This window comes from Octopus bimaculoides, chromosome 10 (genome assembly GCF_046866305.1).
Source record: "Octopus bimaculoides isolate indiv1 chromosome 10, ASM4686630v1, whole genome shotgun sequence".
Taxonomy (NCBI): domain Eukaryota; kingdom Metazoa; phylum Mollusca; class Cephalopoda; order Octopoda; family Octopodidae; genus Octopus; species Octopus bimaculoides.
The window spans coordinates 93,455,439-93,474,398 of record NC_142937.1 but is presented as its reverse complement, the minus strand read 5'-3'; the positions used below and the strand labels follow the sequence as shown (position 1 = coordinate 93,474,398).

Sequence of the window (18,960 nt, the reverse complement as noted above, 5' to 3'; positions counted from 1 at the left end):
TGCTAATATTTTTTCTTTTTTGTTCTTGGTATTTAATTTTTGTTTTTCAACACAAACATGAAGATGGTGATGGAGGACTATATGGTGGCTGATGACTTCCCAACCCATGTCAGCAAAGCAGAATGAGTATGAGACAGATGGTAAAGAGGGACGGTGGGTTTAGTCCTATATACCAATCCATTGGAGGAGACCCCCCCTTCGGTCATGAATGACCATGGGATTGTACCTAGAATGTTACCCTCCCAGGCACAATTCCGGGCAAGGTTGTTCATGGAAGACCAGCAGTTGCCCATGCATACCAGCCTCCCCTCTCCACACCACTGATGTTATCCAAGGGAAAGGCAAAGGGGCCTGTACAGCTTGGCACTGGTGACGTCGCAACTCATTTCTACAGCTGAGTGAACTGGAGCAACGTGAAATAAAGTGTCTTGCTCAAGAACACAACACCAAACCTCAGTCACAATTTATGTTCCTAACACCAGCTTAATGATAACTGAGTTATTTTACTAAATTCTTTGTTATATTTAAAGTAATTGAAAGAAACACAGAGCATCTCAAAATAAATACAATAGCGAAAGGGTTAATGATAGGTGCACAATGAGGATTGCACTTGGAAATATTGACAATACCACAGGCATGCTGGCTGCAAGCACATAGCGTCTTTCATGCTGGAGGGAAATATATACAGCCCTGGTTTGCTTGCTGATGATAAAAACAACTGGAATGTTGAAGAGTTCTGTGAGGGGAAGAAAAGTTGCTGCCCAGAGGATAAATGTCATCTGTGGTTGAGGAGTGTCAGCTGCATGCACGCATGTGTGTGTGTGTGTGTGTGTGTGTGTGTGTGTATGCATCCATAAAGAGACAAGTAGGATGTGAAAACAGTTTTCATCATATTTATGTTCTGAAATTGCATTCCAAGAATCTCATCACAATCTTTGATTTACAATCCTTAAATAGGTTTCATATTTCAGCCTATTTTCTGTTGAAAAACATATTTGTCTCTTTGTTTATCAAAGTCTATTTAACTGTTGTTCTGTTTAAAGATTATAGATGTTCAATAACTAAAGCTGCTACCTTCCAAAGTTTTGTAAATTTATCTTTCAGGTAAGTTTACTTATATCATCACTAGTTTTCTTTGTGTGTATGTTTTTTTTTTTTTACATTATTTACATTTGACAGATATTTGTCCTCATCTTGTTTGTTGCTAACACGTTTCGGCTGATATACCCTCCAGCCTTCATCAGGTGTCTTGGGGAAATTTTGAACCTGGGTTCTCATTCCTAAGGCATTTTCCGATGTTATTATTATTATTCAGGTCACTTAAGAGCACAGGCTACTAACCCCAAAATTTCAAGTTCAATTCCAGGCAGTGACCTGAATAATGATAATAATAATAATAATAATATTGAAAAATACCTTAGGAATGAGAACCCAGGTTCAAAATTTCCCCATCGTTGCACAAATATGTCTGCTCAGCCATCTTGATAATACAACTCTTATGTCCACAAATTAATGCCAATAAAGAAAGCTAGATCATCTACTAGCACCACCACTACTACTTCTACTGCAATAATAATATCTGTTCTGTGTGCCTGTCTTCATTTCAGCAATGTCAACAGGTTACCGTTTCAACTCGAAGGATGTCCTCTAAGGAATTGTTCTAAATCTGCCAAAGAACCAGAAGTGAGTCGTCTACTTTTCCATTGTCTTCAAAATAGTTGTTTTCAGTCTGTTATTTCTTGGGATTCCATGGGTTTGCTGTGGTGATGTGGGTAGTGCCACCAGTATCACCATTGTCAAAAGTGTTTGCTTTGGAAGAATATTCCTTGATCTCTTGTACCATTTGTCTTGTGGCATTCATCACTCTTAAACAGTGTCTCTCTTTTATTTCAGGTTCCATCTTAGTCTACCACCCATTATTGCCAAACATTTTAAACTCACATCATCCTCCAGTCTGTCCAGTTTGGAGGAGGAAATCTATTTATTTCATCATTTGTCATTGGAATCGACCAACCAAAGAATTGACTGTCACCAGGAAGAAACTAGATCAAAAGCAATCCAGTAGTTTATACAACAAACACCAAAATATGTTTTAAAACTATTTAAAAGAATATTCTTTCACTGTGTTCCAATCAATTCCAGAACAAAAAGAACTTCCATTGTTTGTTATGTATTCTTATTATTTATATTTATTTATTATAGAACAAAAGGAGATACCAAAGGTTTTGAAGAAGTTATATTCTGAGTCTTAGATTATAATTTCTGTTGTTGCTATTTTATTGTTTCAAGTTGAAATTGAATAAACTAATTAAAAAAAAAAAAAAAAAGAAAAACTACAATCTTTTGTTTTTGTCAGTCTGTTCTGTGATTATTACATCAACTGTAACCTGTCTAGCATTCATCATCATAATGTCCCCTTTTCCGTGCTGGCATGAATCAGACAGAATTCAGTGAGGTGAATTTCCTTCAGCTGGATGCTCTTCCAGTTGCTCTCACTTGTTTTTAACCAAAGTAACAGTTTTCCATGAAAGATTGTAAATGAATGACACCACTTGTATAACAGTGACTCATTTACAGCTTCCATGTAATGTCAAATCAAGGAGGCACACACACACACACACACACACGATGGGTACCTTTCAGTTTCTGTCTCCTAGATTCGCTCGTAAAACTTTGGTCAGTGTGGGGCTGTAGTGGAAGACACTTTGCCCAATGTGCCACGCAGTGTGATTGAACTTGAAACCATGTGGCCAGAAAGCAAACTTCTTAATCACAGCAATACAAGGGATCACAGGCAAACTGACAGAAAAAAGATAGGCTCTGAATGTGGAAGATGTAGAGATGTAGTTAGCCAACCACTCCAAGAGTGTAGTGGATGCTTTTTAAAACCATTGAATTGTTAATTATTGCAGAGAAATAAAAGTTTTACACATTTTTTTTTATGTTACATATTTTATTTGTTCTTTAATGGTGTATTTTTTTTCTTATATTATAGTTTTCTAATATGGATGTTATAGCTTTATGTAGGAGTGCTGACAAGATTTGGTGACATTCATGCTTCCCTCACTTTTTTTTAAAAGGCACTTTATATAAACAGCATAAGTAGAATGATTCTTTTTACCACATCAGAACAATTAAGAACTAATTATGGAGGATCTTAACATTAGAATGTGTCCCCCACCCACTCTTAAGTGCTCAACTATGAAATAAGAGTGGTACCTGGGTAGTTTGTCTCAGTCACTTCCTGGCTAACAAAATTATTTACTCGTCTCTGTACCTGTGTTTGTCACTCCCCCCCCCCCCCCCCCACATCACTACTCGACAATCAGTGTTGGTTTGTTTACATCTCCATAACTTAGTGGTTTGCCAAAAGAGACTGAGAGAATAAGTACCAAACTTCAAAAAAAAAAAAAAAAAAGACAAGTACCAAAGGGTTGATTTATTCAACTAAAACCCTTCAACCCAGCAAGGCTGCAGTCCAATGACTGAAACAAGCTAAAGGTGAAAGAAGGTCAACAGCCACAGCAGAAGTAAGGATTGAACTGCTATCCATGTAGTAAATGGTAAAGCATTGGTCAATCATTATTGGATGATGTGGCAGTAGAAATAGGTTAAATAGCTTATAGTATTTAGTAACATCAACAGTTTCAGTCCTGCTGGAGGTCAACTTTATCTTCATCCTTCTAGTGTTTATAAAATAGATAGTGAGACTGATTTAATTGACTAAAACTCTTTCCTCTACAAATTTTGAATCTTGTACCAAGTTAAGAAATCTATATTATTATTGAAACAAACTACAAAGACATTCCCTTAGCACTAAATCATCTCCTTCCTGAAATTGTGTCATAAATTTGGACAGACAATAAAATCTTAGGTTGCAACCATTCTCTTACATTCTAATACCATTTAGAAAGGCATGAATATCATCACTTCACATGTCATTTCTTTCCTTTCACTGACAAACAAGCCAGGTATTTACAATATGTTGCTGGGAAGATTTATGTTTTAAATCAAACCTGGAATTGAGAAAGTTGTAGTGATTAAAGTTTGTGAAGTTTGGAAGGGAATACCGTTGAAATGTCTTTGACTGGGAACAAAGACAAGAGATAGAAATGGTGATAATTTAACAAACACTGATGGAACAATGGTTTCAACTGTTAACCTCATCTTTCCTGGCTCAGTTTATAGTTTTCAAAACCCAACAAATATATCAGTCACTTCCAGGCCCAGCATTATTATTGATATGTATTGGTCCCCAAAGATTTGTGATCCCTGGCCTGTTAGATATACAAGTCAAAAATCCCTCAAATCACACCGTCCCATCTCGAAAAAAAAAACAAAACAAAAAAACTGCACTGGTGACAACTGGAGCACCTATTTTGTTTGGTCAGAGTTAACCTGGGGCTGCGCAACAGCAAAAATATCTGGCCATAAGTAGACAACCATATCTAAGACCATCAATGTTGACCCTTTTATTACCATATTTCTGCTGAACAACACTGCCATTGTTTCAATTAATTTTGAAAATAACGAGTAAGTTAATAAAATAACTTAGTCATTTAACAAAATTAACATGAAATTCTAAAAAAGGTTTTAATTTAAATTATTTAAGAGCAGAAAGTTTGGATCACTGAATCATAGACAGTCCCAGGCAAGATGGTATCAAAAGGGTTTAAATATTCATATTTATGTAAAAACGTTGGTGAAAATGTCATAATTATATGAATAACATTATCATAACATTTCTATATGAATAATGATATGAGATTTGATTTGCTGGAAACATTTACTTTTTATGGGGTTCCAAACACCAGTTTAACTGTAAACAAACAATAAATATTGTATCAACTATTTTAACAAAATCTCCTCCAGATTCTTAACTACTCTGAAGTCTTATTGAAACACACTATACAGTCTGTTGTTGTTAGAAGTAGGATCACAAAAAAAGGCTAAGCACTTCTTAAATTGACAAACATTTGTATTATTTGTGTGTGACTAGTCTTAAGGGTAAAAGTTTCAGAACCTTGCATGAAATAAAAACGTCAGTATGTGTGTTTGAATACTGGCAAAGTAAATGATGAATGGACACACTAAAGTAGGTAAAAATATTGGTTTTACAAATGAAAAGCTCCAGAAAAGATAAGGTTAATAATCTAATACCACTTCCCTTTCAGTCCAAATAATTCTCTTCAATATAAAATAACTATTTACAGCTGAACCTTGCTTTCTTTAGCCCATTTCTTCATTGTCCGTGTAATATACTCTACCTGTGGGTTACTGATGTTTCCTAGCATTTGTATCACTTCTTGCAGACGATCCCTGAAAATATAAGAAAGCCTGATTATTAAAAGAATGAGTCTTTTAGCCCCCCTTTTTTTTCAGTCATTGGCTCATCCACTGAAGTTGTCCAGCTTCATGTAGTGTACCTAGGATCATCCGGATCTAAGCTCAAGATTAAACTCAATCTAACTATACCAACTTTAATTCGGTGGAATGATAGAATAGTTAGAGCATCAGATAAAAACACACTTTGTGGTATTTGTTCAAATTCCACAAAGACCAACATAATTTCAGTGTTGATAAAAGAGCACCAATCCAAGGCGGTGGTGAGTTAGCAGAACTGTAAGAGCACCAATCCAAGGCGGTGGTGAGTTAGCAGAACTGTAAGAGCACCAATCCAAGGCGGTGGTGAGTTAGCAGAACTGTAAGAGCACCAGGCCAGATGCTTTATGGTATTGGTTCAGGCTCTTTGCATTCCGAGTTCAAATCCTGCCATGGTAGGCTTAACCCATCACTCAGTTTAACACCAGCACCTGGCACAGTGGTTGCCTTCCAGCAGAGTCCACTCTGTTGCAGGTATTCAAGCCCAAGTCTCTACTTTGAGAATACCTTCCTCCTCCTCTCTCCCTCCCTCCCACAATTCTTGTAGGCTTTGTAACAAGTCATGGGTGCTGCCTTCCTGCCTGACTAAAAGACAAAAAGAAAATCTGGTTGAGTGAAGGTCAGTCAAGCAGAGATGATTCAGCCATTCAGTTTCTTTTTTTTTCAGAGATTCTTGAGAGAAGGTTTTGAACTCAAACCATTTGTCATTAATCATCCAGTTCACTTGTACATGGAATTTACCATTTTTACTGCCAGACACACTGCAAACTGATTACAGTAGTGAAATGATATTCACTATGGTTTCCACTTACAGTTGTAATACAATAAGTTTACAGCTGTGAGGACGAGGTCAAAGACATCAAACAGAGCCAATGATGAGCTTTGACCTCTCACCTGATATCCTACAGACTCTGTCATTCATATCCTCCACCTCCCCACTCTCTCTCTAGGACATTAATACCACATAACAGTTTCTAATATACAGAGAATTTGGCCAACACAGAATTTGACTGACTCTTGTCATTTGTGTCACTCCTGACGTATTACATGAAGCCAAATTCTTCCACAAAGTTCCAACAACTGATTTAAAAGTTACAGGACATCTTCCTTTCATATAAACACATATTGTAAAAATATGTAAAGTAATGAAACAATTGTTATTATGACTGTCATGTAAATGAAGACTTGGCCTTTGGATTTTTATTGTAGTATATTTCAAACAAATAACATGTTAACTTGTCCCCAGGCTTTCTTTTAACTATATTAGGCATTTGATATAAAACATGTAAAAACTTAATGCTTAATTAGAGATTTGTAGCAGGGGAAAAAGATAAAATTCCACCTGGATAGAGTAAGAGCTTGTCTTAGGTAAACTTCTCAGATGGTCTGGTAATTTATCCTCCCATCACCAAAATGGAGGAAAGGTAGAATAAAATGTTCTGTATAGGAATAGAAGAAGTTTGAGGCAGATTTGAACTCACAAACTGTGAGTTGGTATACCAATATACTCTACCTACATGGCTATCACCCCTATTGGTAGTAATTCAATATTTTATCCGCTCAGGGCGGCGGTGAGCTTGCAGAAACGTTATCATGCCAGGCAAAATGCTTAGCGGTATTTCGTCTGCCGTTACGTTCCGAGTTCAAACTCTGCCATGGTCAACCTTGCCTTTCATCCTTTCGGAGTCAATAAATTAAGTACCAGTTGCATACTGGGGTTAATCTAATCGACTGGCCCCCCTCCCCCAAAATTTCAGGCCTTCTGCCTAGAGTAGAAAAGAAAAGAATATTAGAACATGAAGAAAGGCAGTGAGCTGGCAGAACTGTTAGCGTGTCAGGTAAAATGCTTAGCGACATTTCGTCTGTCTTGATGTCCTGAGTTCAAATTCTGCTGTTGCTGAGTTTACCTTTCATCCGTTTGGGGTTGATAAAAAAAGTACCAGTTGCAGACTGGGGATTGATGTAATTGATGTAACCCCTCCCCCACAAACTCGCTGGCTTTGTGCCAAAATTTGAAAGCAATAGTGGAACATGAAGAATCCATCATCAGTAATGGAATAGTTGGTAAGAGAAAAATGGTCGTTTGGTACTCACTTGACTTCTCTCTCTGCAATGATCTGCTGAAAGACACCAACACAGGCTCCTCTTTTACCTTCCCAATATTCTGGGTTCGGATCGAGTCTCTCCAAGACATGGAATGCCTTTGCTGAGTAATAAAACTGACCCATCTGACACAGAAAAAAAGCAAAAAAAAAAAAAAAAAAAAACCATTAAAGACCTCATCACATTCATCATCATCATTTAACGTCCGTTTTCCATGTTGGCATGGGTTGGACGGTTTGACAGGAGCTGACCAGGTGAGGAGCCGTTCAAACATTAATCAGCTACATATGGCAATTAAAAGAGGAAGGGATGCCATACAAAATTAACTGGAAGCAGCTAAGGAAAGTTTGCACTGTCAGCTATTGAATAAAAGCAGACAGTGCAAACTTTCCTTAGCTGAGAAATTTCACAATCTAGGGGATTTCTTGAACTCAGATTTGGCAGACAACTCTTCCTGCCCCTTCAGGAAAGGTAAGGAAGTTTCTTGCTTTTAATACAAAGCTAACCAGGACTGTATTTTCACCTTCAGCATTGAAAAGGTTAAGTGCTTCCAGCCATCTTGTCTGATGAGTTGTCAGTGTTACCAAGTGCAATAACAGACATGAAACCAATGATAACTTTCTGACCAGTTATATGCCATAACCAGGAATATACTACTGGACAATATTAAGGTTCAACCACTCAAATCCTCTTTTACAGTGTGCTTTTTTCTGACTCACACACACACACACGCTTAAATATATATATATATGTGTGTGTATAAAATATATATAAATATACCCACCTACAACAGAGTGTGTGACTGTAAAGCATGTGTGTGTGCATGTGTTTATACATCTGTGTGTGAAGCATGTGTGGATGCGTGCTTAAATCACAATATGTGTGTGTGTGTGTGTGTGTGTGTGTGTGTGTGCATTTTAACGTAGCTCACCTTATAACAATCATTAGAAATCAGCTGCAGGAGACTGAAAGATTCCCCAGAAGTTTCCATCTTCAGGTAAAGTTCCCAGGCATTGCGAGGTTTGTGATTCATAATGTCTGCAGAATAACCATAAACACAAATGTTAAACACACATATATATAGACACTTGCATGTAGAAATAATGAAAGGTACATACACTCACACTTGCATGTGTAACCACGCACTTATGCACACACACACACACACACACACACACACACACACACACACACACACACACACATATTCATATCTATTCACACTTACATGCATAAACATCTTCTTTGTATTGGAAACATTTTCCTTTTCCTTTTCCTTTGTTCTGTTCTGTTGTGCAAATTACTTGGCAACCTCACTAGTGCTGGTGGCATGAAGAAAAAAAGCACCCAGCACATACTGTAAAGTGTTCAGCATTAGCAAGAGCATTCAACCATAGAAACCATGCTAAGAATGATATTGGAACTCAATGCAGCCCTGCAGTGGGTCACCAGTTCCCTGTCAAACCATCCTAATCATGCCAGCATGGAAAGCAGGCATTAAATGATGATACACACACACACACACACAGAGGAAATAGTGACACAACAAGGTACCAATTTTCACCTCTATACATTTAAGCGTTTAAGGTAAGAGCAATGGAAGGTTGTGATGTTCATGGCTTCCCCAAAGATGGGAAGAACATTTAAAGAGTGAAGTGAATCTAGGGCTTGGAAAGACACCCCTCCCCCACTCCCACCGCCAGCCCACAGAGTATGATATATTATCTTACAGCATCTGGCCAACCAACTGATGTAGACATAATCATGCTTTATCTTCTCACTCTGGATCATACAGAAAATCTGAAAAGACATTTACAAATAATAATAATAATAATTATAATAATAACAAGAAGAACAACAATAATAATAACAATAACAAGAAGAACAACATTGAAAAATACCTAAGGAATGAGAACTCAGGTGCTGTCCCTGTGTATTGGCCAACAGATTACTTGAAGTAAAATCTGGACGACTTGATGTGGTTTGACCATGTCCACACTGGCCTGTCCAGGAAATCCAGTTGGTACCAGTCAGACAGTTGCATCCCTTCACCTATTGGGTGCCCCCCACCCCGAGAGTCCCTGCATGCATCCAAGATGCCTTTCCAATCACCCACTAGCACTAAGGAGGGGGACATTCCTAAAAAAGACCTTCAGACATCTGCAGAAATCTGGCTGCCACACTCTAGTCTGAAGGCAGCCTCACCACACCATCACCAATACCCTCATCACAAACACCAGTAACATTTAGGTAGTTCTATATGTCTGATGGGTGGGGGGAAAGGATGTTAGGGGCGACAGAATATAAGAGCAACATAAAGGTAATACCAACCTCTTCAGCATCTTTGAAATTTCCATTGGCAGCTTTGGCCTGGGCATAGTTGAAATTGAAGTTGTCATCGCTATAGAAATAGCTCTGGAATTACCATAAGACAGAGTTAATAACATTTACATAGAATCGACATCATTGTTCTAACGTTCACTTTTCCATGCTTGCATGGGTCAGATGGAATTTCCTAAGGTTGAGTTTTCTACAGCCAGATGCTCTTCCTGCCACCAACCCTCAACTGCTTCCAAGTCAGGCAATATTTCTCATGGCCAGACATGTTTTTATGGAAGATTGACATCAAAGGACATCACTTGTATGATGATGATGATGTGCATTTACATGTCATATCATTTCAAGACAAAGCTGAACAAGCACACACACATGCATATGTGTGTGTGTATATATCTAGCGTTGGGCCTCATTGAGACAAGGTGGCATGTGAAAAGCACCTTCCGAGTGTTGGGCCTCATGGAGGCAATGACAAATGACCGAGACTTTTGGCATTATGCCGTGTTTGAGAAGACCCATTAAGCCAAGGGAAATCACAGTCATGGTGGATACTGGGGTCGCACAACTGGCACCTGTGCTGGTGGCACGTAAAAGCACCCTTTACAATCTCAGAGTGGTTGGCATTAGGAAAGGCATACAGACATAGAAACCATGCCAAATCAGACTAGAGTCTGGTACAGTCTTCCAGTTTGTCGGCCCTGGATATACTGTCCAACCCATGCCAGCATGTACAACGGCCATTAAATGATAATGATGATGATGATACATACATACATACATATATATATATATATATATATGGGTGTGTGTATATATGTATACATATGACAGGCATGTTTCAGTTTCTCTTTACCAAATCCAGTCAAAAGGCTCTGGTCGTCCTAGGGTGATATTAGAAGAAATTTGCCCAAGGCGCCACCCAGCAGGACTGAACCTGAAACCCTGTGGTTGGGAAGTAAACTTCTTACCACACAGCCATACCTGCACCTATGTATATGGCGATGCACAGCAGAGAATATGTTAAAGTGCATATAACATCCATTATTTACATTTGACGGATATTCGTCCTCATCTTGTTTGTTGTTAATGTTTTGGCTGATATACCCTCCAGCCTTCATCGGATGTCTTGGGGAAATTTCCCCAACACACCTGATGAAGGCTGGAGGGTATATCAGCCGAAACACTGTGTTAACAACAAACATGATGAGGACAAACTCTGTCAAAATGTAAATAATGTACATAATTCCTCATTTCTTAAATATAAAACTGTATATAACATCCATGTTTAAAAATGTGGAGAAAGGGGAGCCATGGTAAAGAAGATAAACCTTACCTTAATGGAATTCAAGTAGAGGAGAACATCTTGGAACTGTTTCAATAAAAAGAAACATGAAGCCATGCACTGGCGTCCTGGAATGGTATCTGCAATAGTAGTTGTAGTAATAGTAGTAGTAGCAGTAAAAAAAGACCTACATTCATTTTGTGGACATCAAAATCAGATTTATTACTTTGTAAAATAATTCTTTTCAGTCCCCCCCCCCCCCCCATGACCACCACTCTATAAAAAGAGCTTCTATTTGTCAGACCCTGTAGCAAATAACAAACCAAGTATTGCAACCCTCCCCCTTCCGCCATCCAGTTTAAACGGAGGTCTTCATCAGCCTTCCAATGAGGCTTGGCAGCACTTCTTGGTGTCTTTGAATACACAATGAATTGCCTCTTCTGAAGGATTTTCAGGATGTCAAACATAATTCCTGTAAGATGCATGTTGATTGTATTGGACACCAGTGTATCACCGGTATCACTGGTATCCAATCCTGGCTACAGAGTTGACCTTCATGAGATACTGTTAAGAGAGTAACTGAGGCTGACAACACAATGCGTAACCACATGTAGCATGTAGACAAGTGACATGTAAACAGTACATATGATGGATAGCTGCATGCAGCAGGGAGACTCATGTGACACATAGATAACATGTGTTGTGGGGAGTTGAATGTAACAAGTAGACAATGTGGTGAACAGATACATGTGACATATTGACACATGTATGTAGCCACCACATGTGGTGCAATAACAATTAACTTACCACATTCACTGGCTGAACCACCAACCAACTGGAAATATTGCTGTGCTATCTTCAGATGTTCTCTCTGTAACAACAACAGCAACAATGATAGTCATGGCTAAGGACATGGTAATTAATCCAACTTTATAAAATATAAATCTCCCTTAATCTCTACATATCTTTTAACCCCTAAAGCTCTGGGATTTGCCCTTACATAGCATGGACTGCTGAGCACATTTTATGAAAATGAGACTACCATGCACACATAAAAAACAAAAAAAAGAATAGTTAAAATATCTTCTTAGTATTTAATGGTGGTAAGTCTTAAATCATCTGAAAAAGTCATTAGTTGAACTATCTCTTGACAGACATTTCAACAAATGCCCATGAATTAAATGCATCTATCTGGGCCACGATCGTGGCCTGTCGACATGTGCCACATGGCCACAATCGTGGCACGTCGTGCTTTATGTGTTAAGGGCTGGTTCTTAACTTTGGTTCCTTGATGTGAAGTAGATGGAAAATCTTCTTCTCTCACAGGTAGAGGAGACCTCCTTCGGTCACGAATGACCATGGGATTGCACCTAGAAAGTTCCCCTCCAAGGCACAAGTCCAGGCAAGGTTGTTTATGGAAAACCAGCAGTCGCCCATGCATACCGGGCCCTCCTCTCCACACCACCAGTGTTACCCAAGGGAAAGGCAAAGGGGTCGATACAGCTTGGCAGAGTGAACTGGAGCAACATGAAATAAAGTATCTTGCTCAAGAACACAACACGCAAACAGATAACTTCCAGAAAATATCCACTGGACTTCCATTAAAGAACTAACAGGAACACAGAACAACAGAGAAACTTAATGAATCTACATACATGTACATCATATACAGAGAGAGATAGACAAACAGACAAGACAGGATGGACGGAGAGAGAAAGAACGAAGGTGGGCTCTCTTTTACTTACTGTTCCTTGTTCCTGTCCAAGAGCTGCATTCACGACCCCTTTTAAAATATATTCTTGGGGTGTACAAGGTTCAACATCTTTAATCAGGGCATATGCCTCAGTAATGTCATCTAAGAAGGAGATAGAAACAGAAAAGAAAAAGTTTTACATCATATATATATATATGCATGTACATACATACATCATCATCATTTAACGCCCATTGTCCATGCTGGCATGGGTTGGATGGTTTGACCAGGGCTGGTACACTGGAAGGCTGCACCAGGCTCCAATCTGATTTGGCATGGTTTTCTATGTCTGGATGCTCTTTCTAATGCCAACCACTTTACAGAGTGTAAAGGATGCTTTTACATGCCACTGGCACAGGTGCCATTTGCGTGACACCAGTATCTTCCATGACTGTGATTATGCTCAGCTTGATGGGTCTTCTTCTCGAGCATGACACAATGCCAAAAGTCTCGGTCGTTGCCTCTGTGAGGCCCAATGCTCGAAAGGAACTCAGCCTTTAAATCTATGTGGAACAAGATAAACCTTACTTGGAAAACAGATATTCATTAGTTTTGTTTAGGGCAGCATGGACAACAGAACAATACTCCAAAGAAGATATTTGTCTGACCCATGCAACCATGGAAAAATAGACATAAGATGAATGAATGAATGAACAAATATGGTAGATACCTAAAACAACTAACAATAGCATAGAATATACTACCAAATACTGTGTGTGTGTGTGTGTCTATGCTATGACAGGCTTCTGCACAGTTTCTGTGTAGCTAAATTCTATTCACAAAGTATTGGTCAAGTTGAGGCTAGAGTAGAAGTAGTGCTTACCTTGTTTCAGGTAGTATATGACCAGGTTTAATCTCGCCTCTGGTATGACATCAACAAGAGGAGGTAACACTTGTAGGGCTCCGTCACCGCCTTGAAACACCACCTTGATAATAATGTAGACAAATACGAGGGTAAATAGATATACGCTGACCATGAAACACAACAGATGCATTACACAGAACTTTGTAGATACACACAGAATGGCCCACATATAAATCTAGATTTAGGCCAATAAGTTATTATTGACCACACAGGTATCAGTCGTTTATCCTTATACTGTTATATACATGTGTACACACACACACTCACTCACACCACACCATAAATGCATTTTGTAAAGTTTTAAGCAATGATTTCTCTCCCTCTCTCTCAGATAGAATGACACAAAATACTTTTACCATGTTGTGTTTTATCAGATCACGGTTGAAGGTAAATGTTGGTGATGCCATATCTTGCAGACTTTTCAGTTCATTCTAGAAAAGAGGGAATATTTAATCATCATTATCATCATCATCATCACCACCACCACCATCATCATCACCATCATCGTTTAACGTCCGTTTTCCATGCATCGGCCACGTTCAGATGGTGCCTTTTATGTGTCACCGGCACAGGGAGCCAGTCAGGCAGCACTGGCAACAACCCACACATGAATGGTGCTTATTGCGTGCCAGCAAAACATATTTGCAAATGGTATGTCTGTGTGTGTGTGTGTAATGATTTCATTTAGCCATTGTGATAATAATAACCAGTGTCAGATCTCAATATACATATGCTTTTGGTCAGTGGCCCTCAACCAGGGCCCACATAAGATTTTGTTGCTAAAAATTATACTTCAATAATTTCTTTAAACATATCCATTAGATTTTTATTTTTATTTTCATGTTATAGTTGACTTGCATACACATTGATATGTCTTTCTTTTTCTTTTTCATCTCTCTCACTATTATTATTATTATTATCTTTCCTTTTTACAACATATATTGGGTTGGTGCATAATTATTGTGGCTATTTTTCAACAAATTTTATTCAACAAAAACAATAACCACATGTAACAAAAACATCTTTAAATGGTTATTCTGAAGCATATTCACCATCTACTTCAATTACTGCTTCCCATTTTCTTGGCAGACGGTCAGACCGCCATTTAAAGATATTTTTGTTAAATATTATTGTTTTTATCTTTGTTGAATAAAATTTGATGAAAAAAGCCGCAATAATTATGCACCAACCCAATATAATATATATCGGTCTGCCACAATGGTACATGTGACATGATGTACTGGTGATGTTGTGATGTTTATGCAGTGCATGAGAAATGGTTTAGAGATAAAGATGGAAGCAAACCTCAGCAGCCTTGCCATCATAGAGTCTGAAATGGTTGCAGGCCTTCAGATTTAAAGCTATGGCGCTGTCTGGATACTGTTGGAGATAGGCTTGTAACACTTCCTGTCAGCAGAAAATAGAGAGAGGGAAACTTATGGCAGTGTCACAACAACTACAACAATAACAGCAACAACATCATGAGTACATTACAACACACAAGCACACTTCAACAACCATCCACACACTTCTACAACAAGACAAGTACGCTGCAGCACTACTACAACACTGCTTCACAGCACGCTATAACATTACAACAACACAAGCTCACTACAATGCACCAGTGCACTGCAATAACATTAGGTCACAGTACAACTACAACATTAACTATAGCATACCATTATGTAATTTACATACTACAACACCAACATTTACAGCCATTACAACTCACCACTCCAGCTAAACTCAACAATATTCTTTTCTACTCTAGGCACAAGGCCTGAAATTTTGGGAGGGGGAGGGGCCCAGTCAATTAGACTGACCCCTGTATGCAATGTCTCTGCCACCTCACCACCTTTAAACTCACCAATGTTACAACACAATCTTAAACCTTGCTACTCTCTTTTATCTTTTCAATAATATCAAGATAAATATGCATACACACACACACACAGATTTATATATATATATCATCATATATATATATATATATATATATATATATATATATATATATATATATATATATATATATATTTTCATTTCATTTCAAAGTTTCAGCTCAGAGCTGCGGCCATGCTGATGCACCACCGTGTTGCTACACTGTTATTACAGGGAGCCTCTTACAATATGTGGCACTTGGTGAAGAATGGAGTTTGATTTAGCAACTCTCATTTGCACCTCCTGCCGCGAGGTAGGTTCATCTGGGACTCTCGATAGGAAGAGGTCCAGCTTTGATTTAAAAACTCCTACATCTACTTTGTGCAGATTCCTCAGGCCCTTTGGGAGAATATTAAAAAGCTGTGGGCCCCTGAATCCCAAGCTGTTGCAGTAACTAGTCCTGAAGCGTGATGGCATTGCTGGGATCTTTGGCACTATGCAGTGCCGTCCCGTTCTGGCATTGGTGTAGCTTTCAATGCCAAAATTTGGCACAATTCCTTCCAGGATCTTCCAGATGTATATTACTGCATACCTCTCCCGCCTTCTCTCCAGGGAGTAGAGTCTTAGCTGTTTCAGCCTTTCCCAGTAGCTGACCAGTTGCAAAGAGACAATCTTCTTTGTGAATCTCCTCTGGATTGCTTCAAGGTCTGCTGTTAATTTCAGACTGGTGGGTGACCACAGCTGTGAGCAGTAATCCAGGCGGCTGAGGACGAATGTCCTCCAGAGGATCATCATGGTTTCCTTATCTCTGGTTCTGAATGTTCTCAGGATCCATCCAGCCAATCGTCTGCACTTTGTTGCCATTCTGGTAATGTGCACTTGGAAAGAGGTATCATCACTCATGTCGATACCCAGGTCTTTCACTGATTTAGGCTCTGGGATTGAAATTCCCTGTGGACCAGTGTACTCTGTAAGTTTAATATTCAGTTTTGGACGTTGGTAGCGCAGGGCTTGGAATTTTTCAGCATTAAACTGCATATTATTGTCCTCAGCCCATCTGTAAACTGAGTCCAATTCCTGCTGCAGGTGTGCAACATCACTGGAGTTCTGTATTTTCTGCGAGACTTTTGTATCGTCTGCGTAGCTTGCAAGAGTGGCTATCCGGGCACTTGAAGGCATATCTGAGAGAGCGACTATAAAAAGCAATGGTCCCAAGACAGTGCCCTGTGGAACACCGCTCATTATTTGTGTTCTCACAGAGGTGGCTCCATTAGCCACTACTGCCTGACTTCTATCTTTCAGAAAGTCATGTAACCACTCTCCAAGTTTTCCAGCTATGCCAAGATCACGCAGTTTGTGGCATATCACACCATGATCCACTTTGTCAAAAGCTTTTGCAAAATCAAGGTATATTACGTCCACATTTGAGTTGTTGAGTAACTGCCTCAACACCCAGTCGTAATGTTGTAAGAGCTGGGTCAGGCAGCTCCTACCTGGTCGAAAGCCATGTTGGGTATCACTCAGCAATTTATTTTCTTCAAGGAAAGCGATCAGTTTTCCTCTGATTATCCTTTCCATGACTTTGCTGATGTGTGAAGTCAGAGAGATAGGCCTATAGTTTTTGGCATCTGCTCTGCTTCCCCCTTTATGGATTGGGCATATTATTCCCTCCTTCAGCTTGCTTGGCAGTCTTCCGTTTGCGAGAAAGCTCTGGAAGAGGATCTGGAGGGGTTTTGCCAGGGCATGCTTACACGATTTAAGGAGGATTGCTGGGAAACCATCAGGGCCAGCAGTTGAGTTTGTGTCCACTTCATGTATAGCTAGTAGTACATCTTCTTCGCTAATGTTGATGTATTCCATCGTAACTGCCTCACTGGTTATAGGGGAGGTAGCAAAGAAGTCCACTGGTTTGTTCACTTGTCTGTGCTCCAATGGAGTGGTGAAGACACTTTTGAATTGCTCATTCAGTACCTCACTGATCCTAGTTGGACTGTCTGTGAGGGAGCCATCCTTTTCGAAGAGGGGTCCAATCTTACAGCGTACTGAGGCTGTTTCTTTTGCGTAATGAAAGAAGGCCTTTGGGTTTGACTTAATGTTTTTTATAACCCAGGCTTCTTTGTCTGCTCTCTCCTTCACATAGGATTGTTGCAGCCTTTTTTCGATCTCCATCAGTGTCGTTTTTAGGCGGGACCTTTGGCCATTCTTGGGATGCTGGTTGAGTCGATTTGCAACTTTTGTCCGTCGTCTCATGAGGATCTTCCTCTCCCTTGGAATCTTGTTCCTATTTGTTTTGGCCTTGTGCTCTGGGACATATTTCTGGCTTATGGCTTGTACAATAGACATGAAACATTCTAGTTTCATGTCAATGTCTGGTGTGGAGAGACATTTTGGCCAATCCTCTCTGAGGATCTCTTTCTGAATCGATTTCCAGTCCGCTTTGTGGAAGTTCAGATTGGAGAGATTTTGGGTGCTTCCTTTAGGCTGTATGTCTCTGGTTTCTTTTGGCCCAAACATAGACAGCTCTATTATGTTGTGATCCGAAACTAATGTCGGCGTCACTTTCACATCAAGAATGATGTCCGTATTGTTCGTGAAGCAGAGATCTAGAATGTTATTCGCTCTAGTTGGTCTGAGAACAGTTTGCTCCATGAATAGGGCATTGGTGAGGTTGAGCAGGCATTCCACCTGTGCTTGCTTGCGATAAGTCATTCCTGAGAGTATGAGACCTTCGGGCCATTTGACGTTGGGGAAGTTGAAATCACCCATAAGAAATATGGTCACATGGTGTTCCAGTTTCATGAGGATTTCTTTAATTCTAGCGAGGCAATCTTCAAATTTGCCTATGTGGTTTGGAGCATCCGGTGGGCAATATGCATTGCATATGACTATATTATGTTGTCTTATGTATATAACTAGGGTGTCGCATACCGAATTTGAGTATGACAGTAAGACCTGGGGTGTGAGGTCGTCACGGATGTATACAGCAACTCCACCATGGCTCCTTTCCCTTCTGTCTGTTCGCAGTATGACATATTTTGGTACGTGTACTTCTGCATCCTCTATATCAGGGCTGAGGTGAGTTTCCACGAGTGCTATGCATAGGGCTTGATTGCATGCAGCAAGGTCTCTCAGGAAAGAAATTTTGCTTTTATTATTATTATGCAACAGGCCCCCAATATTTAGTAAAAATATTGGCGTGATGTCTGTGCAGGCGTTAGGGGAGGCCATCCCATGTCTGTTGGCTGTGGTGGTGTTGCGCAGTGGGGGGCAAGGTTCCTCGTCTGTGCTTGGCGTAGCCACGTCAACTGCTGCATAATCTTTTGCGGCATGCACAAAAAAGACTCTTGCTCAGCTGCT

The 18,960-nt window shown here is 39.5% G+C and overlaps 3 protein-coding genes across 22 annotated transcripts in view; 1 reads left to right on the top strand and 2 right to left on the bottom strand.

The window, feature by feature from the left end:
* The window catches only part of LOC106876276 (cytosolic carboxypeptidase-like protein 5), a 34,236-nt gene extending 31,897 nt beyond the window's left edge, over nucleotides 1-2,339 (top strand). For 10 of the 19 annotated variants that reach the window (XR_016243490.1, XR_016243488.1, XR_016243486.1 and 7 more), the window contains 3 exons: nucleotides 1,044-1,104; nucleotides 1,608-1,683; nucleotides 1,894-2,339. Coding sequence is in view for 5 of the 19 variants with exons in the window: in XM_089359007.1 (XP_089215133.1) it covers nucleotides 1,044-1,104; nucleotides 1,608-1,683; nucleotides 1,894-1,905 (149 nt within the window). In the remaining 14 variants the exon portion in view is untranslated. The remainder of the gene's footprint in view (nucleotides 1-1,043; nucleotides 1,105-1,607; nucleotides 1,684-1,893) is intronic. The other 9 variants (XR_016243489.1, XR_016243487.1, XR_016243495.1 and 6 more) reach the window with 1 other exon arrangement.
* Nucleotides 1-18,960, bottom strand: part of LOC106876277 (uncharacterized) — a 157,064-nt gene that overhangs the window by 81,225 nt on the left and 56,879 nt on the right. The window lies entirely within an intron of this gene.
* LOC106876279 (intraflagellar transport protein 56) overlaps nucleotides 2,933-18,960 on the bottom strand; it is a 26,210-nt gene continuing 10,182 nt past the window's right edge. The window contains exons 7-17 of the mRNA XM_014924772.3: nucleotides 15,028-15,129; nucleotides 14,079-14,153; nucleotides 13,681-13,783; nucleotides 12,850-12,959; nucleotides 11,912-11,975; nucleotides 11,156-11,244; nucleotides 9,817-9,900; nucleotides 9,216-9,285; nucleotides 8,417-8,523; nucleotides 7,477-7,610; nucleotides 2,933-5,319 (exon numbers count right to left, since the gene is read on the bottom strand). Coding sequence (XP_014780258.1) covers nucleotides 5,208-5,319; nucleotides 7,477-7,610; nucleotides 8,417-8,523; nucleotides 9,216-9,285; nucleotides 9,817-9,900; nucleotides 11,156-11,244; nucleotides 11,912-11,975; nucleotides 12,850-12,959; nucleotides 13,681-13,783; nucleotides 14,079-14,153; nucleotides 15,028-15,129 — 1,050 coding nt within the window. The 3' untranslated portion in view covers nucleotides 2,933-5,207. The remainder of the gene's footprint in view (nucleotides 5,320-7,476; nucleotides 7,611-8,416; nucleotides 8,524-9,215; nucleotides 9,286-9,816; nucleotides 9,901-11,155; nucleotides 11,245-11,911; nucleotides 11,976-12,849; nucleotides 12,960-13,680; nucleotides 13,784-14,078; nucleotides 14,154-15,027; nucleotides 15,130-18,960) is intronic.